This window comes from Phyllopteryx taeniolatus, chromosome 14, assembly GCF_024500385.1.
Source record: "Phyllopteryx taeniolatus isolate TA_2022b chromosome 14, UOR_Ptae_1.2, whole genome shotgun sequence".
NCBI lineage: Eukaryota > Metazoa > Chordata > Actinopteri > Syngnathiformes > Syngnathidae > Phyllopteryx > Phyllopteryx taeniolatus.
This window is the reverse complement of record NC_084515.1, coordinates 118946-142640: the sequence shown is the minus strand read 5'-3', so window position 1 is coordinate 142640 and position 23695 is coordinate 118946. Positions and strand designations below refer to the sequence as shown.

At 46.4% G+C, this 23695-nt stretch overlaps 1 protein-coding gene across 1 annotated transcript; it reads right to left on the bottom strand.

Moving 5' to 3' along the window:
- Positions 1 to 262: 262 nt before the first annotated feature.
- Positions 263 to 14961, bottom strand: LOC133489305 (zinc finger protein 135-like). The gene is made up of 3 exons (XM_061798249.1): positions 14826 to 14961; positions 2289 to 2399; positions 263 to 1735 (listed from the first exon to the last, which is right to left on the bottom strand). The coding sequence occupies exons 1-3, from the start codon at positions 14944 to 14946 to the stop codon at positions 618 to 620; spliced, it is 1350 nt and encodes a 449-aa protein (XP_061654233.1). The 5' UTR covers positions 14947 to 14961; the 3' UTR covers positions 263 to 617.
- Positions 14962 to 23695: the final 8734 nt, after the last annotated feature.

Here is a 23695-nt window from a genome sequence, read left to right as displayed (position 1 = left end):
TAGAGCTTGCTATAGGATATTAAAACTCTTTTCTCAAATACAATACCAAACAGCACAAATCATGTTCAAAGAAAAACACATCAATTGCCAGGTAATAGCATGTTGCGTCAAAGGGAGAAAAAATATAATTTAAGGGTATTGTATGACTTCAAGCTCTTGAGACATCCTGGGAGGACTTGCTTTTCTCTTTTATGTTCGTTATAATTGACCTATTTTTGTTGTTCTTTTAATTTTTTTTACAATGTAATGAAGGGCAGTTATACAAGTGCAACAAGTAATTTTATTTCAGGTCATTTAATAAGCACAGCTTCTTCTTCCTTTTCAAATTGACATCTTTTTTATTTACATGTTCGAAATAAACAATTAAACAAGGACAGCGTACTTGACAATGGTTCTGTCACAGAACCAATTATTGGCTTAAAGTCTTTACATCATTGTAAAAAAAATTAACTTTTGTATTTTATTCAAAATCACAAACACGTTTACAGATTAAAACAGAGTAATTTTCTTCAGTGTTTTTAAAAAGATTCAACAATTGCTATTCTCAGCAGCACGTGTCTCTTAAAAACCATTACCTTAAAATATTTTAGTACACACACGGCGACAATGTTTTTTCCTCAGTGTGTTTTTTTGTGTTTCCCTAATTGACCCTTTTGAGAGAATCTTAGACCACAAACTGAGCAGACAAAAGGTTTCTCTTTAGTGTGTGTTCTTGTGTGAGATATTAAACTCGACTTTACAGAGAAACTTTCACCACAAACTGAGCAGGTAAAAGGTTTTTCACCTGTGTGTGTTCTTGTGTGTATTTTTAAGTTTCCCTTCTGAGTGAATCTTTTACCACAAACTGAGCAAGGAAATGGTTTTTCTCCAGTGTGTGTTTTTTTGTGTCTTCTAAAAGGTGCCTTATGAGAGAATCTTAGACCGCAAAGTGAGCAGGCAAAAGGTTTCTCTCCAGTGTGTGTTCTTGTGTGCGATGTTAAAGATGACTTGTCATAGAAGCTTTTGCCACAAACTGAGCAGATGAATGGTTTCTCTCCAGTGTGTGTTCTTGTGTGCATTGTTAAACTTGCCTTTGCGGAATAGCTTTTCCCACAAACTGAACAGACAAAGGGTTTCTCTCCAGTGTGTATTCTCGTGTGTGTGGTTAAACTTGACTTGTCATAGAAGCTTTTGCCACAAACTGAGCAGACATAATGCTTCTCTCCAGTGTGTCGTCTCATATGAACATTCAAATGCCCTTTTGATCTACCTGTTTTCCCACACTGAGAACATTTCCAGCCTTTGTTGTCACGTGCCATATCATCTTCAGAGTGTTCATCGCCATCACCATCATCATCATAATCCTCATCATCATAATCCTCATCATGGTCATCATCAATGTCAGGAGATTGTGACGTTATGTTGTCACTATCGGCGTGGGATCCTCCACAGTGCTCTCCATCACCTTCTGTTGTTGTGGGTTGACCTGAGCTGCTGCTTGGAGGCTCCGCCTCTCTCTTCTCGTCACTCTGACCCTTGTCTTCATCTTCACTCTTTAAAGGGACAAAGTACAATGGTAACACGGTGAGATCATCCTCCTCTTCCTCTTTAATCAGGGTGGTTTCTGGCTCCTTTTTAATGTAATGGGGCTCCTCCACTTCCTCTTTAATGAGAGGGTGCTCTTCTTCCTCCTCCTTTTTTACGTGGAGGGAATCTGGCTCCTGCTGCCAAGGACGGAGATATTTTTCACTGACGTCTGCAGAACAGAAGAAGACAAACACATTTGGTTTGGTAAATTCAAATCTCAAGATATGACTAATGTTGTGTATTGTTGTTTCTACACTGGAACTTGAGTAATGAGTTTAATTCATTCCATAACCAAACGCATAACTCGAATTACTCGTATATGAAATCAAGTTTACCCACTGAAATGAATTGAAATGCTAATGAGTTGCAGCCAGTGTTTTTAATAAATAAAAATAGCACCATTGTAAAGTATAAATATTAAAACAGTAAGAGAGAATGTAAAGAAATAAACTGGTTTCATGATGTGTAATTAAACTGAAAGCCATGTGCGTGCACACAGAAACTTTATAAGTATTGTATCTTTGTTAATCCATCCATCTATCTATCCGTTTTCCGAGCTGCTTTTCCTCACTGGGTTGGCGGTTGTGCTGGCACCTATCTCAGCTGACTTCGGGTGAGAGGTGGTGTACACCATGAACAGGCAGTCGCAGGGCACACATAAATAAACAGCCATTCGCACTCACAATCACACCTACGGAAAATTTAGTCTTCAATTAACCTACCATGGATGTTTTTGGGATGTGGGAGGAAACCGGAGTACCAGGAGAAAACCGCATGGGGAGAAGATGCAAAGTCCACACAGGCGAGGTCAGATTTGAAGCCGGTCCTCAGAACTGTGAGGCAGATGTGTTAACCAGTCATACACCGTCCCGCCTATCTTTGTTAACTGTCTATCTTTGTTCAATCTGTCCAAAAACATAGAACAGTAACTTCTCAGTCTTTGTTAGCCATTTTTGAAATGTTGTGCTCGTGATCTACGTTCGCTCACATCCTGTGCATCTCCTGGGGGCTAAGACCCTCATTGTAGTGTTACACCAAGTACCAATACAACTACCGGACCGGGGTATTTTGACGTTAAAAGTAGTAAAGTACCATTTTTTTGGTACTGGTATTTAAAAAAGACATACACGACAGCAGCACTCTTACTCTGTCTTAAAGGCCAGTAAACTAAAAAACAAACAGTTTTCCGATGACTGCCTGTCTGTCGACAAGTTAAGAGATTCCTTGAAGTGTGAAGGCCTCTGTGTGTGCAACTGTGCATGTGTCATGGGTGTGTGTTCCGGTTGTTGTCTTCCCCGTCTCATACACACCTGGTCCTGAGAGCATATTCACCACCTGTGCCTTGTTCACCCTAATTACCCCTTGCATTTAACCTCGTGTCTCATTCTTTCTAGTCGCCAGTTCGTTGTACCTTGTCGTCGCGTTTCAGCATTCCTTGTTTCCACGTCACAGACTCACAGTAAGACTAGACCCTGTTCCGATTATCGACCTCGCCTTTTTGCCTCACGTTTTTGGATACTGTTGCCTTCTTTGGATTGCCTGCCTGTGTACCGACCTCTGCCCGTGTATTAAACCTCTCTTTTTGAAACTGTCCATTTGTTTTGGAGTCGTGCATTTTTGGGTCCTATCCTCTGTTCCGTTCATGACAGCATGGGCCGGGGGGGGGGGGGGGGAATGGCTACAAACTGCTAAGATCCTGTGGACTCTCCACTCCTCACATGGAAAGAAGATGCACAAAGCATAATTTGGAACTACTTGCTACTACTCGCTCTTTGTGGTGTGCTAACCAGTTAGCTCCAAGCGTGGGCACGCATTAGCACACATTGGCGTTAGCCACAGGAAAAGGGTGGGATGTAAGCTGAGTTCGCAGCTCACGAGGCTATGGATGTGTGAGCAAAGTCAGTTATATACATGTATGCAGTGGATTTTCCTCTGCTGATAGGGAAACTGCGTTCGATGCACACAAGAGTCAGGGTTACCACCAGGGGATCGATGGCATCGATAGCATGGCACAAACTAGCACGGGTGAGTACTGTCCGTGTACAGGCTTTACTCGTTGTCAGGGACCCCTCCGGAAATCGGGGAGTTTGAGAAAAATAAAAATGAACCCAAATGGAAAAGGAGAACCATTTAATATCCAAGTGGAGCAAAAAGGTCAACAGTTTGAGAGTTGTGGCAATGAAAAACACCAGCGAGTGACGGCCACTGAGTTAGTACACATGTATTGTTTACAATGGAAGAAATCAAATACAAGAATACTGGCTACTAAAAGCTTATATTACATTGAAGTAAATTATGTATAAATATATACATATGGACGGCACGGTGCCCGTCTGTTTAGCACATCTGCCTCACATTTCTGAGGACCAGGGTTCAAATCCCGGCTCCGCCTGTTTGGAGTTTGCATGTTCTCCCCGTGGTTGGGTGGGTTTTCTCCGGTTTCCTCCCACATCCCAAAAACATGTGTGCTAGGTTGATTGAAGACTCTAAATTTCACGTAGGTGTGAATGTAAGTGAGAACGGTTGTCTGTTTATATGTGCCCTGCGATTGGCTGGCGACCAGTTCAGGGTGTACCCCGCCTATCCCCCGAAGATAGCTGTGATAGGCTCCAGCACGCCCGCGACCCTAGTGAGAATAAGCGGTACAGAAAATAGATGGAGGGATGGATATATAGATATGGGGAAAAAACATTCTTCTGATTATTTTTAATTTTTAATGCCTGGTACTACTAAAGGTACATTGTTGGAAAAATATGATGACAAAGAAAATAGCTCATAAGAGTTTAATTCAAGAGCTGACATCCGGCCATTTTTCATGGTTTACATGATAATAACCAAAATTAAATTCATAAGTGATGCACTGAAATTTTGGCCACCAAAATGTTGCGGCCGAAAATGGTGAAAAGTGTATTTTCAGTTTTGTTTCGGTCCAAACAGGATGTTTTTCTGTTGCAAGCAAAAACTGTGGCCAGCGCGCAGTCGCGTCAAACGTATAGCCTGCTGGCCAGAATCGGCCTGTCAGACGAATTTTAGTTCATTTATACATACACACTCTTATTTTGAAACACTTATTCTGACACAAGCACCGTAGAAGCACCGTAGAACCTGAAGTGTTGTGAGTTGCGTGATGTAACATGCACGAAGCTGAGAGAAAGAAAAAAGATCAGCAATCCATATGCAGTTCGAGAGTGGGACTTTGTGTGAAGCAATGCCAATATGTATCATATGATATATTGTTTGATAAGTAATTTTATGTGCATATGTGCAGTTAAAAAACTAGTTTGTGAAGTTAATTGGGACATGGGTTTATTAAAGCATGGATAAAACTGGTTGGGTTACGCCAGACAAACAAATCATGCGAGTGACCCGCTGACTCCTGACAGGGAAAAGGTGAAATTCCCTTCTTAGTTAAATGTAAGTTACAAGCTAATGCGATGCATGCTAATAGTTGGAGAGGCGTTATTAGGATTCCCACATAGTTTCCATAGTTTATTTGGCTCCTGCATCACGGAAAGGGCAGGCTACGCAGATGTAACAAGATGACCATCCCAAACATGAATCACATTTGTATGAAATAAAAACAAAGAAGTTTGTTATGGTTAGGTTTATGGTTAGGGCCTAAGGTGGTTTAGGATGGGTTAAGGTTACAATTAGGGTGGGTTAGTGTTATTGGGAAACATGTTAACGCTGCCACACTTCTTTTCCCGCCTGGAAGCAGTATGGTCTGTTCTTCCGGGATAGAGCAGCATCGCGTGTCCTCGAGCCAGTTGGAGGAGGGTGTGTCCTGCCTGGAAACTATGTGGGAATCCTAATAATGTGTTGGTGAGGGGTTGCTAATTGTTTGTGCTGACTAACGCTCACCTCATATAAAGTCATTGTTTGTGTTTTCAGCTTTTTATTCAATTTATTTTTATTTAAATTTAAAACAATCTCTAAATAAGTTGTTTTACAAAAGGTACATACAGTTTACAGATCGACTGTGATCTGTAAGTTGCAACTGTAATTAAAAAAGACTGATTCATAATGCTGAAATTGCACTCATTTTTGTTATGACATTTGAGATTGCTCATATGATTTGAAACAAGATTTGCAAACAAGATACTTATCAATAAATGTGGACATTTTCCCAAATTATGTGCACCCAATAAAATGGTAAAACATTTAATTGTCGATGTTAAGAGCTTATAAGGCCACGGATATATCAAATAAACTTGAAAAATATATCCATCCATCCATTCATTTTCTGTACCGCTTATCCTCACAGGGGTCGTGGGCGTGCTGGAGCCTATCCCGGCTATCTTCGGGCAAGAGGCCAGGTACACCCTGAACTGGTCGCCAGCCAATCGCAGGGCACATAGAAACAAACAACTATTCACACTCACATTCACACCTACGGGCAATTTAGAGTCTTCAATCAACCTACCATGCGTGTTTTTGGGATGTGGGATGAAACCAGAGTACCCGGAGAAAACCCACGCAGGTACGGGGAGAACATGCATACTCCACACAGGAGGAGCCGGGATTTGAACCCCGGTCCTCAGAACGTTTCATTTTTTTTTTTAAGAAATAAAAATGCACACGCTTTGAAATTAACAAAAAAAAAAACCTCATGTAAATAAATTGAGAAATGAGCAAGTTATGACTTAATTTCAATGTCCATCCATTACCTTTGAAGGCACCGACCTTCCCAACATGGCCGCCACATAGGCACGTTGGTCAGCCTAGCTGCTACAGCGCACTGGCGTATAGTCTTCATATCTATGGTCAGAATTGCTACACACATTTGCAAGTATGTTAACCAGGTAATCCTTGATTTACAACCCTGACACAATCTATGAAATGACAGTTGACCACACGGTGATGCTTCAATGCCTCCTCTTTAATTGCTATATGTGTCGGCACTGACTCGGCAGGGGCTTGTAATGGTGCGTACTGCGTAGCTATTAACAAATAAGCTAATTAGGCACTCGGAGCTATCATTAGCTAATTAAATAGCAAATACTTTTTTCCCAGTGTATCTGATCCGATTTGAAATGTCTATGTGAAGTATCTTCTGCCAAGATAGGGCATGTTCATATGTCGTGGTTACCCCCCGGAGTATGGGGCAGAAAAAGTTAACATGCCTGCAAAAACTCAAAAGCTTACCAAGACTATTTTATTTCTAGTCAAAAATAATTAAAATTTGACACCTCAATGTATAGTTTACATTGCAAATCCATGTACAGTAACTGTGTAAATACAAAACAGGGTAAAATACAACATGGTCATTGTTTGAGTGATAATGACCCAATATATATTTATATTTCTCAAATTTGTTACAGTTAATTTCCATTTAATAATTCCTACTTCCAAACAGTCTTGTTTCCTTTCGTCACTTTAGTGGGTCAGAACTGCATTAATTAGCTCACACTCCCATCTATTGGCTCAGACATGACAGCATCGTAACAAAAGGTCACAGACTCCTTGACCAGCCAAAATAAAAATCATGGGTGTGTACTACATTTCCAACAGTGTTGTCTATTACTCAAATCAAAAGGTGACCTTAAAAACAACTGATTTCTTCTTTAATAGAGCTAGAGACTAGCCAAAATGTTTTTCATATTCCTTTCCTCTGTGATGAAATATTACATTCATAATGTTACAAAAGGTCTGTGCTTTACTGACAAGGCAACGCTAGCCCTATTTTGGGTCATACACCAAATGGTGTTTTTCAAGGTCTAAAAAGTACTTGACCGAGATTTTTCCCCGTGGCTGTGAATATCCTGAACTGACATCATTTTACTTTATGGAAACAAACTTCCCCTCCTTGAGCCGTCACCTTATCGTGGTGGAGGGGTTTCTGTGGCCCAATGATCCTAGGAGCCAAGTTGTCTGGGGCTTAATGCCCCTGGCAGGGTCACCCATGAAAAACAGGTCGTAGGTGAGGGACCAGACAAACCACGGCTCAAAGACCCCTTATGATGACGACAAACAATGGACTTGGTTTTCCCTTGCTCGGATGCGGGTCACCGGGGCCTACCAGTGTGGTCGCCTCAGTAACGCGCGCTCTAGTATTGTTTTTGTGTTTTTCGTCCGTCTTTGGAGACCTTACACGACTCACTTACACAAGGGGAGACCTGCTAACCATCAAGGAGGCTACTCCGGACTTTCTGTCACCTTCTTCTTCTTCTTCTTTTCCTTTCGGCTTGTCCCGTTAGGGGTCGCCACAGCGCGTCATCCTTTTCCATGAGAGCCTATCTCCTGCATCCTCCTCTCGAACACCAACTGCCATCATGTCTCTAATCCATACATCATGGCTGGCCTCACCACTGTTTTATAAACATTGCCCTTCATCCTAGCAGAGACTCTTCTGTCACATAACACACCTGACACCTTCCTCCACCCGTTCCAACCTGCTTGGACCCGTTTCTTCACTTCCTGACCACACTCACCATTGCTCTGGACGGTTGACCCCAAGTATTTAAAGTCCTCTACCCTTGCCATCTCTTCTCCCTGTAGCCTCATTCTTCCCCCACCACCCCTCTCATTCATGCACATATATTCTGTTTTACTTCGGCTAATCTTCATTCCTCTTCTTTCCAGTGCATGCCTCCATCTTTCTAACTGTTCCTCCAGCTGCTCCCTGCTTTCACTGCAGATCACAATGTCATCTGCAAACATCATGGTCCACGGGGATTCCAGTCTAACCTCATCTGTCAGCCTATCCATCACCACTGCAAAAAGGAAGGGGCTCAGGGCTGATCCCTGATGCAGTCCCACGTCCACCTTAAATTCTTCTGTCACACCGACAGCACACCTAACCGCTGTTCTGCTGCCCTCGTACATGTCCTGTATTATTCTAACATACTTCTCTGCCACTCCAGACTTCCGCATGCAGTACCACAGTTCCTCTCTGGGTACTCTGTCATAGGCTTTCTCTAGATCTACAAAGACACAATGTAGCTCCTTCTGACCTTCTCTGTACTTTTCCATCAACATCCTCAAGGCAAATAATGCATCTGTGGTACTCTTTCTAGGCATGAAACCATACTGTTGCTCGCAAATACTCACTTCTGTCCTGAGTCTAGCCTCCACTACTCTTTCCCATAACTTCATTGTGTGGCTCATCAACTTTATTCCTCTATAGTTGCCACAGCTCTGCACATCACCTTTGTTCTTAAAAATGGGCACCAGTACACTTTTCCTCCATTCCTCAGGCATCTTCTCACGCACTAGAATTCTATTGAACAAGCTGGTCAAAAACTCCACAGCCACCTCTCCTAGATGCTTCCATACCTCCACAGGAATGTCATCAGGACCAACTGCCTTTCCATTTTTCATTCTCTTTAATGCCTTTCTAACTTCCCCCTTACTAATCATTGCCACTTCCTGGTCCACCACACTTGCCTCTTCTACTCTCCCTTCTCTATCATTTTCCTCATTCATCAACTCCTCGAAGTATTCTTTCCATCTACCTAGCACACTGCTGGCACCAGTCAACATATTTCCATCTCTATCCTTAATCACCCTAACCTGCTGCACATCCTTCCCATCTCTATCCCTCTGTCTGGCCAGCCTGTATAGATCCTTTTCTCCTTCTTTAGTGTCCAACCTGCCATACATGTCATCATATGCCTCTTGTTTTGCCTTTGCCACCTCTACCTTTGCCCTGTGTCGCATCTCAATGTATTCCTTTCGCCTCTCCTCGGTCCTCTCAGTGTCCCACTTCTTCTTAGCTAACCGTTTTCCTTGTATGATTTCCTGTACTGTGAGGTTCCACCACCAAGTCTCCTTCTCTCCTTTCCTGCCAGAAGATACACCAAGTACTCTCCTGCCTGCTTCTCTGATCACCTTGGCTGCAGTGGTCCAGTCTTCTGGAAGCTCTTCCCGTCCACCGAGAGCCTGTATCACCTCTTCCCGAAAAGCTGCACAACACTCGTCCTGTCTCAGCTTCCACCACATGGTTCTCTTCTCTGCCTTTGTCTTCCTAATTTTCCTCCCCACCACCAGAGTCATCTTACACACCACCATCCTATGCTGTCTAGCCACACTCTCCCCTACCACTACCTTACAGTTGGTAACCTCCTTCAGATTACATCGTCTGCACAAGATGTAATCCACCTGTGTGCTTCTACCTCCGCTCTTGTAGGTCACCCTATGTTCGTGCCTCTTCTGGAAAAAAGTGTTCACTACAGCCATTTGCATCCTTGTTGCAAAGTCTACCACCATCTGTCCCTCCAAGTTCCTTTCCTGGATACCGTACTTACCCATCACTTCTTCATCACCCTTATTACCTTCACCAACATGTCCATTACAATCTGCACCAATTACGACTCTCTCTCTGTCTGGGATGCTCAGAACTACATCATCTAGCTCCTTCCAGAATTTCTCTTTCACCTCTAGGTCACATCCTACCTGTGGGGCATAGCCACTAATCACATTACACATAACACCCTCAATTTCAAATTTCAGCCTCATCACTCGATCTGATACTCTTTTCACCTCCAAGACATTCTTAGCCAACTCTTCTTTTAAAATAACCCCGACTCCATTTCTCTTCCCATCTACACCATGGTAAAATAATTTAAACCCTCCCCCTAAACTTCTAGCCTTACTGCCTTTCCACCTGGTCTCCTGGACACACAATATATCAACCTTTCTCCTAATCATCATGTCAACCAACTCCCGAGATTTTCCTGTCATAGTCCCAACATTCAAAGTCCCCACATTCAGTTCTAGGCTCTGTGTTTTCCTCTTCTCTTTCTGCCGAAGAACCCGCTTTCCACCTCTTCTTCTTCTTCTTCTTTGACTTCGACTTCGACCCACAGTAGCTGAATTTCCAACAGCGCCCTGCAGGTTGACGGCGCCGGTGGCGGACGTTGTTAACCCGGGCCACGACCGATCCGGTATGGAATTTTCTTTGGATGAACGCTCATATTTGTTTGGCAAGGTTTTAAGCCGGATGCCCTTCCTGACGCAACCCTCTGCATTTATCCGGGCTTGGGACCGGCCTACAGTTTGCACTGACTTGTGCCCCCCATAGGGCTGCATTTCCGGACTTTCTGTCACCAACTTTCGCAAATCCGCTCAGTTCCCCCCCCCCGAGTTACTCACCGGAGCGGTTTTAGGCGCATGGAGACGGAAGCGGCGCCACAGAGGGAAGCGTGGCGGCATTCAGGTGAAACTCCGCAAGAGAGGACACAGATTGGCGTTCCCGTCGATCCACCTCGCGAATGCGCGAAGCCTACAGTGAAAACACCACGCTCCCTACCCAAACAAATTGGACGAGCTTCATCTTCTGTTAAAGACCAGTAAAGACTTCGGACGTTCCGCGGCCATGTGCTTCACAGAGACCTGGCTTTGCGACGCTGTACCCGATGGCGCCGTCATGCTTCCCAGCTTCCACATTCATCGAGCGGACCGCGACATGGAATCATCGTGAAAAACAAAGGGTGGCGGGATATGCCTCTATATCAACAAAAAATGGTGTACGGACGTCACGGAGCTCAGCACACACTGCAGCCCGCATTTGGAGTCGCTGTTTTTGAACTGTAAACCATTCTACTCGCCACGTGAGTTTGCATCATTCATACTGGCTGGAGTCTACATTCCGCCTCAAGCTAACACGAACACCACATTGCTAACGCTCGCCGAACAAGTCAACGAAATTGAAAAAAAACACCCGGACTCACCCCTCATTATTCTCGGGGACTTTAACAAAGCTAAACTCAACCACGAACTCCCTAAATACAAGCAGCACATCGACTTTCCTACCAGGGAAAATAATACTTTAGACCACTGCTACACTACGGTAAAAAACGCATACCGTGCTATACCTCGTGCAGCCCTGGGCTCGTCTGATCACTGCTTAATTCACTTAATACCGACGTACAGGCAAGAACTTAAATGCGCGAAGCCTCCAGTGAAAACAGTGAAAAAGTGGACCAATGAAGCCAAGATGGAACTTCAAAGCTGTTTAGACTGCACAGACTGGAGTGTCTTTGAAAATTCCGCTGCCAGCCCGGATGAATATATGGACACTGTTACATCCTATATCAGTTTATGTGAAGATGTGTGTGTACCAACAAAATCATTTCGCACATTCAACAACAACAAGCCGTGGTTCACTGCTAAACTTAAACAGTGTGCATGAGTGGCCAGTATATGCAAATAGTGCAGCATGGCGAGACAACTACAGTGAGTGCACGAGTAATACATAATTGGCCCCACAGAAATGTGACAACGAACTCAAGTCAAAAAATTGCGAGACAACTACAGTGAGGCACACTGATTGAGGACTATCTGTAACATTTGCACAACCAACATTCTCCCAGATTATCGCACTACGTCACTTTAAACCGCATACACTCCTTGAAGTCTCAGCGCCCTTTGCACAATGGTCATTGCACCGGACTATTGCAATATTAGTCATTCGAACTGCTCTAAGTGTGAGAGGACTCTGCATCTTTTTGCACAATTGTCAAAAAAAAAAAATGTAACGGCATTACCAGATAACTAGCAACCCTTTACTGCTCAGTGACTGTTTTTTTTGTCAATGTCTTTCTGTCTCCAAAGTGTTCTGTAAATTGACTGTCTGTTGTCGTACTAGAGCGGCTCCAACTACCGGAGACAAATTCCTTGTGTGTTTTTTGGACATACTTGGCAAATAAAGATGATTCTGATTCTAGAGCCAGGCCTGGTGGTGGAGCTCGAAGGCGAGCGCCTGGTGGCCGGGCCTGCACCCATGGGGCCCGGCCGGGCACAGCCCGAAAGGGTAACGAGGGTCCTTCTTCCCATGGGCTCACCACCTGTGGGAGGGGCCATTGGGGTCGGGTGCAGTGTGAGCTGGGCGGATCCTATCCCCGGCTACAGAAGCCGGCTCTAGGGATGTGGAATGTCACCTCTCTGGCAGGGAAGGAGCCCGAGCTGGTGTGTGAGGTCGAGAAGTTCCGACTAGATACAGTCGGACTCGCCTCCACACACAGCTTGGGCTCTGGTACCAGTCCTCTCGAGAGGGGTTGGACTCTCTTCCACTCTGGAGTTGCCCATGGTGAGAGGCGCCGAGCAGGTGTGGGTATATTTATTGCCCCTCGGCTTGGCGCCTGTACGTTGGGGTTCACTCCGGTGGACGAGAGGGTAGCCTACCTCCGACTTCGGGTGGGGGGATGGGTCCTGACTGGTGTTTGCCTATGCACCAAACAGCAGTTCAGAGTACCCACCCTTTTTGTAGTCCTTGAGGGGGTGCTGGAGAGCGCTCACGCTGGGGACTCCATCGTTCTGCTGGGGGACTTCAATGCTCACGTGGGCAATGACAGTGAGACCTGGAAGGGCGTGATTGGGAGGACCGCCCCCCCCGATCAGAACCCGAGCGGTGTTCTGTTATTGTACTTCTGTGCTCGTCACGGATTGTCCACAACGAATACCATGTTCAAGTATAATTCCACACGTGCACTTGGCACCAGGACACCTGAGGTCGCAGTTGGATTATCGACTTTGTGGTCGTGTCATCGGTTGCATGTCTTGGACACTCGGGTGAAGAGAGGGGGCGGAGCTGTCAACTGATCACCACCTAGTGGTGAGTTGGCACCGACGGTGGGGGAAGATGCCGGTCCGACGTGGCAGGCCCAAACGTATTGTGAGGGTCTGCTGGGAACGTCTGGCGGAATCCCCTGTCAGAATGAGTTTCAACTCCCACCTCCGGCAGAACTTTGGTCATGTTCCGGGGTAACATCGGGTCAGAGTTGACCATGTTCCACGCCTCCATTGCTGAGGCGGCCGACCGGAGCTCTGGCCGTAGGGTAGTCGGACACCAACGGTGAGGGATGCCATCAAGCTGAAGAAGGAGTCCTATTGGGCCTTTTTGGCCTGTGGGACTCCTGAGGCAGCTGATAGGTACCGGATGGCCAAGCAGAATGCAGCTCTGGTGGTCGCTGAAGCAAAAACTCGGGTATGGGAGGAGTTCGGTGAGACCGTGGAGAAAGACTTCCTGACGGCTTTGAGGAAATTCTGGTCCACAATCCGGTGTCTCAGGAGAGGAAAGCAGTGCACCACCAACACTGTGTATAGTGGGGATGGGGCGCTGCTGAGCTCGACACGGGACGTTGTGAGTCGATGGATAGAATACTTCGAAGACCTCCTCAATCCCTTCCCATGAGGAAACAGAGTGTGTGTTCTCTGAGGCGGGCTGTCCCATCTCTGGGTTTGAGGTCACCGAGGTAGTTAAAAAGCTCCTCGGTGGAAGGGCCACAGGGGTGGATGAGATTCGCCCTGAGCTCCGAAAGGGTCTGGATGTTGTGGGGCTGTCCAGGTTGACACGCCTCTGCAACATCGTGTGGACATTGGGGACATTCCTTCTGGATTGGCAGACTGGGGTGGTGGTCCCCCTTTTCAAGAAGGGGGACCAGAGGGTGTGTTCCAACTCCAGGGGGAATCACACTCCTCAGCCTCCCTGGTAAGGTCTATTCAGGGGTGCTGGAGAGGACGGTCCGTCGGGAAGTCGAATCTCAGATTCAGGAGGAGCAGTGTGGTTTTCGTCCTGGCCGTGGAACAGTGGACCAGCTCTACACCCTCGGCACGGTCCTCGAGGGTGCATGGGAGTTCGCCCAACCAGTCTACATGTGTTTTGTGGACTTGGAGAAGGCGTTCGACAGTGTCCCTCGGGGAGTCCTGTGGAGGGTGCTTCGGGAGTATGGGGTACCGAACCCGCGATACGGGCAGTTCGGTCCGTGTACAACCGGAGTCAGAGTTTGGTCCGCATATCCGGCAGTAAGTCGGACTCGATCCCGGTGAGGGTTGGACTCCGCCAAGGCTGCACTTTGTCACCGATTCTGTTCATAAGATTTATGGACAGAATTTCTAGGCGCAGCCGAGGCGTAGAGGGGGTCCGGTTTGGTGGCCTCAGTATTGCATGTCTGTTTTTTTAAGATGATGTGGTTCTGTTGGCTTCATCAAGCCGTGACCGCCAACTCTCACTGGAGCAGTTCGCAGCCGAGTGTGAAGCGGCTGGGATGAGAATCATCACCTCCAAATCTGAGACCATGGTCCTCAGTCGGAAAAGGGTAGCATGCCCTCTCCAGGTCGGGGATGAGATCCTGCCCCAAGTGGAGGAGTTCAAGTATCTTGGGGTCTAGTTCACGAGTGAGGGAAGAATGGATCGACAGGCGGATCGGTGCAGCGTCTGCAGTGATGCGGACTTTGTATCGGTCCGTTGTGGTAAAGAAGGAGCTAAGCCGAAAGGCGAAACTCTCTATTTACCGGTCGATCTACGTTCCTACCCTTACCTACAGTCACGAGCTGTAGATCCCGGATACAATGCGTTTCAGCCGCAGGGTGTCCGGGCTCTCCCTTAGAAGCTCGGTCATCCGGGAGGATCTCAAGAGTAGAGTCGCTGCTTCTCCACATCGAGAGGAGCCAGATGAGGTGGCTGGGGCATCTGTTTCGGATGCCTCCCGGACGCCTCCCTAGTGAGGTGTTCCAGGCATGTCCCCCCGGGAGGAGACCCCGGGGACACCCAGGACACGCTGGAGAGACTACGTTCTTCGGCTGGCCTGGGAACGCCTCGGGATCCCCCCGGAAGAGCTGGATGAAGTGGCTGGGGAGAGGGAAGTCTGGGTGTCCCTGCTAAAGCTACTGCCCCCGCGACCCTACCTGGATAAGCGGTAGAAAATGGATGGATGGATGGATGGAAACAAACTTGAGGCCAATGTAATAACCTGACACATTTTGCTTCACAGGGCATATTCACACCGCAAGACAACAGTCTTCCACAACAGCACGCAGCACTCGAAGACAATGGACACAAAATGCAATTCTAGTGTTCTTGTTCGAGGAATATAAACAAAAACAACATGACTGAGGCATAAACAAGTTTTTATAGCTTTCCAGCTGAAATGTTTATGCTGCATTTAAATTTGTTGTATTATTGTTTCCATTTCATGTTTGATACATTTCCAATTTGTCAGTGAATATATTAAATTTTTCAACTAAAAAAAAAATAATTTCCCAATTTGTTAAATGTAAATGGATGCGTGTTTTACCTTAACGCTGCAAATTGTGAGATGCCTAACTTTTATTGTTATTGCGACAGTGAAAAAAAAGGAAAAAAATTCTAATTCTGTTTTGCGATATTTTCTTAATATTTTTCAAATATTTTGTTATGCGCTTGTTGGTTGCTGTTGATTTTATTTATTGACCAACATAAGGCCATAATGCTCCTTAATGTTCCTTTGATGAAAATGTGTTTCTAGAGTAGATAAGAAATATAGAAATGTCTTCACCAGGAGAAAACATTTGCAAAAAAAAAACAACAACTTCAAAATACGAGACAATCACCTTTAGAAACTGCATATGCTCAAAACCTACCAGACAAATTGAAATGAAAAAGCAATTTATAATAGTAACATTCATTTGGCACAAGATGACATTTTGGAAATGTAAACAATTATCACATCTGCCTTCAACACAGCCAGCAGAAGGTGAGGGGTGATGACGTGGCGGTATTCAAGTGTTGTCCCAATTCTTCGGGCCATTATCCTACCCCATCATTTTGGCCCTCGAAACAGAGGGCCAAGAGAAAGAACGAAGACAAAGTGGAAGGGCTAAGGCATAGAACTGAGTGTGGCCCTAACTCTGCTTAACTCAGTTGTGATAAAAAGTCTACACACAATGTTCAAATGCCATTTTTGAAAAAAAACATTTTTGTGATATATAAAATAAGACCACGATAAATTATTTCCAAACTATTTTATTTCCACTATTAATCCATCCATCCATCCATCCATTTTCTACCGCTTATCCGAGGTCGGCAGTAGCTTTAGCAGGGACGCCTAGACTTCCCTTTCCCCAGCCACTTCATCCAGCTCTTCCACGGGGATCCCGAGGCGTTCCCAGGCCAGCCGAAGGATGTAGTCTCTCCAGCGTGTCCTGGGTCGTCCCTGGGGTCTCCTCCCGGTGGGACGTGCCTGGAACACCTCACCAGGGAGGCGTCCGGGAGGCATCCGAATCAGATGCCCCAGCCACCTCATCTGGCTCCTCTCGATGTGAAGGAGCAACGGCTCTACTCTGAGATCCTGCCGGGTGACCGAGCTTCTCACCCTATCGCTAAGGGAGAACCCGGACACCCTGCGGAGGAAACTCATTTCGGCCGCTTGTATCCGGGATCTCGTTCTTTCGGTCACGACCCACAGCTCGTGACCATAGGTGAGGGTAGGAACGCAGATCGACCGGTAAATCGAGAGCTTCGCATTTCGGCTTAGCTCCTTCTTTACCACAACGGATTGATACAAAGTGCGCATCACTGCAGACGCTGCACCGATCCGCCTGTCGATCTCCCGTTCCATTCTTCCCTCACTAGTGAACAAGACCCCAAGATACTTGATACAAGATACTCCTCCACTTGGGGCAGGATCTCATCCTCGACCTGGAGAGGGCACGCCACCCTTTTCCGACTGAGGACCATGGTCTCAGATTTGGAGTTGCTGATTCTCATCCCAGCCGCTGCGAACTGCTCCAATGAGAGTTGGAGGTCACGGCTTGATGAAGCCAACAGAACCACATCATCTGCAAAAAGCAGAGATCCAATACTGAGGCCACCAAACCGGACCCCCTCTACGCCTCGGCTGCGCCTAGAAATTCTGTCCATAAAAGTTATGAACAGAATCGGTGACAAAGGGCAGCCTTGGCGAAGTCCAACCCTCACCGGAAACGAGTCTGACTTACTGCCGGATATGCGGACCAAACTCTGACTCCGGTCGTACAGGGACCGAACAGCCCGTATCAGGGGGTTCGGTACCCCATACTCCCGAAGCACCCCCCACAGGACCACCCGAGGGACACGGTCGAACGCCTTCTTCAAGTCCACAAAACACATGTAGACTGGTTGGGCGAACTCCCATGCAACCTCGCGGACCCTGCCAAGGGTGTAGAGCTGGTCCACTGTTCCACAGCCAGGACGAAAACCACACTGCTCCTCCTGAATCTGGGATTGAACTTCCCGACGGACCCTCCTCTCCAGCACCCCTGAATAAACCTTACCAGGGAGGCTGAGGAGTGTGATCCCCCTGTAGTTGGAACACACCCTCCGGTCCCCCTTCTTAAAAAGGGGGACCACCACCCCAGTCTGCCAATCCAGAGGCACAGTCCCCGATGTCCACGCGATGTTGCAGAGGCGTGTCAACCAGGACAGCCCTACACCATCCAGAGCCTTGAGGAACTCCGGGCGAATCTCATCCACCCCTGGGGCCTTGCCACCGAGGAGCTTTTTAACCACCTCAGTGACCTCAACCCCAGAGATAGGAGAGCCCACCTCAGAGAACCCAGACTCTGCTCCCTTATGGGAAGGCGTGTCGGTGGAATTGAGGAGGTCTTCGAAGTATTTTCCCCACCGGCTCACAACGTCCCGAGTCGAGGTCAGCAGCGCCCCATCCCCACTATACACAGTGTTGATGGTGCACTGCTTTCCCCTCCTGAGACGTAGGATGGTGGACCAGAATTTTTTCGAAGCCGTCCGGACGTCTTTCTCCATGGCCGCACCGAACTCCTCCCATGCCCGAGTTTTTGCTTCAGCGACCACCAAAGCTGCATTTCGCTTGGCCAGCCGGTACCCATCAGCTGCCTCAGGAGTCCCACAGGCCAAAAAGGCCCGATAGGACTCCTTCTTCAGCTTGACGGCATCCCTCACCATTGGTGTCCACCAACGGGTTCGGGGATTGCCGCCACGACAGGCACCGACCACCTTACAGCCACAGTTCCGGTCGGCCGCCTCAGCAATGGAGGCGCGGAACATGGTCCACTCGGACTCGATGTCCCCCGCCTCCCCCGAAACATGAGCAAAGTTCTGTCAGAGTTGAAACTCCTTCTGACAGGGGATTCCGCCAGTCGTTCCCAGCAGACCCTCACAATACGTTTGGGCCTACCACGACGGACCGGCATCTTCCCCCACCATCGGAGCCAACTCACCACCAGGTGGTGATCAGTTGACAGCGCCGCCCCTCTCTTTACCCGAGTGTCCAAGACATGCGGCCGCAAGTCCGATGACACGACCACAAAGTCGATCATCGAACTGCGACCTAGGGTGTCCTGGTGCCAAGTGCACGTGTGGACACCATTATGCTTGAACATGGTGTTCGTTATGGACAATCCGTGACGAGCACAGAAGTCCAATAACAGCACACCGCTCGGGTTCTGATCGGGGGGGGGCCGTTCCGCCCAATCACGCCCTTCCAGGTCTCACTGTCGTTGCCCACGTGAGCATTGAAGTCCCCCAGCAGAATGATGGAGTCCCCAGCGGGAGCGCTCTCCAGCACCCCCTCCAAGGACTCCAAAAAGGGTGGGTACTCTGAATTGGTGTTTGGTGCATAGGCACAAACAACAGTCAGGACCCGTCACCCCACCCGAAGACGGAGGGAGGCTACCCTCTCGTCCACCGGGGTGAACCCCAACGTACAAGCGCTGAGCCGGGGAGCAATAAGTATACCCACACCTGCTCGGCGCCTCTCACCGTGGGCAACTCCAGAGTGGAAGAGAGTCCAACCCCTCTCGAGAGGACTGGTACCAGAGCCCAAGCTGTGCGTGGAGGCGAGTCCCACTATATCTAGTCGGAACTTCTCGACCTCACACACCAGCTCGTGCTCCTTCCCTGCCAGAGAGGTAACATTCCACGTCCCTAGAGCCAGCTTCTGTAGCCGGGGATCGGATCGCCAAGGTCCCCGCCTTCGGCCACCGCCCAGCTCGCACTGCACCCGACCCCTATGGCCCCTCCCACAGGTGGTGAGCCCATGGGAAGCGGGACCCACGTTACCCTTTCGGGCTGTGCCCGGCTGGGCCCCATGGGTGCAGGCCCGGCCACCAGGCGCTCTCCTTCGAGCCCAAACTCCAGGCCTGGCTCCAGAGGGGGGCCCCGGTGACCCGCGTTCGGGCAAGGGAAACCTGAGTCCATAATTTGTCTTCTTCATCAGGGGTCTTTGAGCTGTGCTTTGTCTGGTCCCTCACCTAGGACCTGTTTGCCATGGGCATAAAGCCCCAGACAACTTAGCACACATCCTTGGGACACACAAACCCTTCCACCATGATAAGGTGACGGCTCAAGGAGGGATCCACTATTAATGTGACCTATAAATCTGTACAACTTCAAACTCATGTTAAATGCGAGACAGCACACCCCTGCCCCCATTTAAAATTCCGCTGATTAAACCCAAATAGAGTTCAGTTGTAGGCTTTTCCTGATATTTTTTTTTGCTTTCTGGCAGAAGCCTGAAGCTTTAGTGCTAACACTGAGGCTGCAGCTAACGTTTATTTTAATAACAGATTTATCTGTCGATTATTTTTCGATTCATCAGATAAAAAAATAAATAAAATTCAAAGTCTACAAAATGCACAAACATGATTATGTTTCAATTACCGCTTAAGTCCATAACATGTCAAAAATGGGCTAAAATTTTGTTAATTGATTTCCAAATAAAAGCAGATGTTTCCAAATGTCTTATTTTGATGAAACAAAGATAATCAGTCTGCTTTCATGGATGACTTCAGAAATCAGAGAATATTTACTGTTGAGAGGATGAAATCCCAAGGATTTGGAAAATTACAAATTAAACAAGGTCTCTCAAAGATTAATCAATTATTAAAATAGTTGTCAACTAACTTGATAATCAATTAGTTGTCAATTAATCAGTTATTTAATGCACCGCCTGCTAACACTAACTAATATTATCTTCCACCTTGTCTAAGGCCCCAGTTCCAGCTAAAGAAAAACAGCCCCAAAGCATGATGCTGCCACCACCACGCGTCACTGTAGGTACAGTTTTCTTTTGGTGATGAGCAGGGTTGCGTTTGTACCAAACATAATTTTTGGAAATATGGCAAAAAGGTTCAACCTTGGTTTCATCGGACCATAATACATTTTCCCACATGTGTTGGGGAGATATTATTTTGGCCATTAATGGTTGAAAAAGCTTTTAAAAGATTTATCTTGGTCTCGTTTCTTTTCTATCATAAAAACTGTACTGTTCCAGTGTGTGCTACAATCACGGGCCAGACCTTTTCCACACTTTTTTTTTTTTTTAAATCATTGCTTAATTTGCCACAGATGATGTCCTCACAGTGTGAACCAGATTTCTTGCTCTTGTTATGAGTGAATCAACATTTGTGTGCCTCATGGCATCTTTCAGTGTGAGCTGAAGAGTGTGGGCAAGGCATGGCATTCTCTGGAACTTGTTGTTCTCCCCATCACCTGGCAGGTGACGCTCTTTTATAAAGCAAAAAGAAATAAATAAATAACCACAATTCAATAATTTGAGCATCAAATGTAAAACACACAAAACAGATGTAAATTTGAATGAAAAAGTGTTCATGAATTAAGACTGACTGTATTTGAGGTTAGAGGAGGGATTATAACCTGTTTTTTTTCATCATTCTTAATTTCTTACCTTGTCAATGTGAGCTCAATAAACCTGTTCCCACAGTTTGACACGTCTCCATAATTATTTACAATTTTTGATATACAATTATACAGAATTACAATAACAATTATGTCAACTATCAACTTAAATCTTTTGAATAGGTTTATATGGGCAGCACAGTAGACGACTGGTTAGCACATCTGCCTCACAGTTCTGAAGACCCAGGCTCAAATCCAACATCGCCTGTGTGGAGTTTGCATGTTATCCCCGTGCCTGCGTGGGTTTTCTCCGGGCACTCCGGTTTCCTCCCACATCCCAAAATATGTCTTCAATTAACCTACCATACTCTTAATTACCCGTAGGTGTGAATGGTTGATTGTTTATATGTGCCCTGCGATTGGCTGGCAACCAGTTCAGGCTGTACTCCGCCTCTCGCCCGAAGATAGCTGGGATAGGCTCCCGCACGCCCACAGTTTTCAGTTCAAAATGAATCTTTTAATAAGAATAAATGATAGATAATAATTCCCCCAAAATAATAAAAAAATAATAATAATAAGTTCTACTTTAGCAAGGGCTAACTGAACCAATGTGCAAGTGCGATCACAAATTGCAACTTAATGGAAGCAAATACAGTTTATGCATAGAAAGCAATAACGTTAGGCTGCAAGCACTGACTTTTCATTTGAAAATCCCCGTCGTCCAAATCGTGAATTGTCAAGGACCGTATGTCTCCGTTGTTCTGTTTGACCAGTGGTCAGTCATGCACGGTCACAAACTGAAAAGAACTCGACAGTTGCAATTTCCCTCTCGATTTACTCCCCCCCCCCCCCCCCCCCCAAAAAAACAACCATGCATGGTAGGTTGATTGAAGATTTTAAATTGCCCATAGGTGTGCGTGTGAATGGTTTGTTTGATTATATGTGCCCTGCGACTGGCTGCCGACCAGTTCAAGGTCTACCCCGCCTCCTGCCTGTAGTTAGCTGGGATAGGCTCCAGTATACCCGTCACCCTAGTGAGGATAAGCGGTGTAGAAAATGGATGGATGGATGGATGTGCAAGGGAGGCTTTCACGATGTGTAGAAGTCTGACGCGTTCCCTCCCGCTCCGAGCCTCAGCCGACACCGCGCAGAACTTCATTGAAGTTAATTGGGTGAGTGAAACAATGAAATAAGTCTATGCCAACATTGAGGCAGCTAACAAATTCAACGGTGGATTGCACTCTTGGACTGATGGCTTTTAGAGCTGATGTCAAACACAAAAATAAAATATAAATTACTTTACCATACAGGAAAACAAAGTTGAAACAGTTGCATTACAAGCTTAACACTGAGCTAAAACTTCACCAAAGATCAAACTAGCAACTTTACATCACAATGAATTGAGACAAAATTCACAAAAACGTTGTCTCACAGTATCACAAACACTAACCTTGTGTCTCATCGGTGGGTAGGTAAAGGAATCAACGTTTTACAGAGCATTGGGTTCCATTCATTACTCTTTTCCTTGCACCTCGTTTTACTTTCATTTTAACCGGTGTCGTGTGAAGTTATTTTACGTGCCAAAATGTTGAGCCAAAATAAAAGGCTCCATGCTTAAAACAGGAAGTCAAGTTAAAACTTGCACATATAAACCATTTGACATGATAAAACAATCGCAAATAACTATTTTAACAATGCTATATTTAACTTTTAGCTGAAACATGAATTAATGAATATTAAGTCAACTGGGTAAGTTCCACACACATTGCCTTTTAGTTCATAGGTTTGATATTGATACGGGTTATAAAGAAGCCCGAGTCAAATGTTCATTTTAGTCTATGCTGCAGGCTGCTCAGAAAACGGACGTTCAGAATTTGGACACCCTTTATTTAAACCATGCAAACTTTTTTGCAGCCCCCTGAAAGAATTGGAATCGAGAATCTTTTGGAACCAGAGTCAAAATGAGGAACCAGAATCGAGACCGGAATCGCTCAAATTCAAATGATGCCCAACCATACTCATATGGTACAGTACATGTTTGCTCAATGACTCGGCAAAGGTTTTCTGAGTGCGTTGTGCAGATTTATCTTTTCTTTCCCGCCCATTGTGCTTGTGGAATCAACATCAACAAAGTTTTACGTATTCCTCATACTCAGGGTTGGGAGGTTTATTTTAAAAATGTATTACAATACAGTTACCGATGACAATATGACCGTGAAACCTTTTTTTTATTCCCGGTGACAAGTTTAACAGCTGGTATTGGTAATAGAGTTTGAATAATTAAAACAGTGGGTGATTGGTGACGGGACAGTGAGATATTTACTCACTGGTTCGGCTGTAGGTCTATGCTAGCTCGCTCCTCCATTTGCCTCACCAGCAGTCGAGATGACTTTGACGGTGCACCGTTTTCTTTGTAAATCCATACATCCATCCATTTTCTGAGCCGCATCTCCTCACTAGGGTCGCGGGTGTGCTGGAGCCTATCCCAGCTATCATCGGGCAGGAGGCGGGGTACACCCTGAACTGGTTGCCAGCCAATCGCTGGGCACAAACAAACAAACATTCACACTCAAATTCACACCTACGGGCAATTTAGAGTTTTCAATCAACCTACCATGCATGTTTTTGGGATGTGGGAGGAAACCGGAGTGCCCGGAGAATACCCACACAGGCACGGGGAAAACATGCAAACTCCACACAGGCGGGGCCAGGATTGAACCCCGGTCCTCAGAACTGGAGGCTGACGCTCTAACCAGTCGATCACCGTGCCGCTTT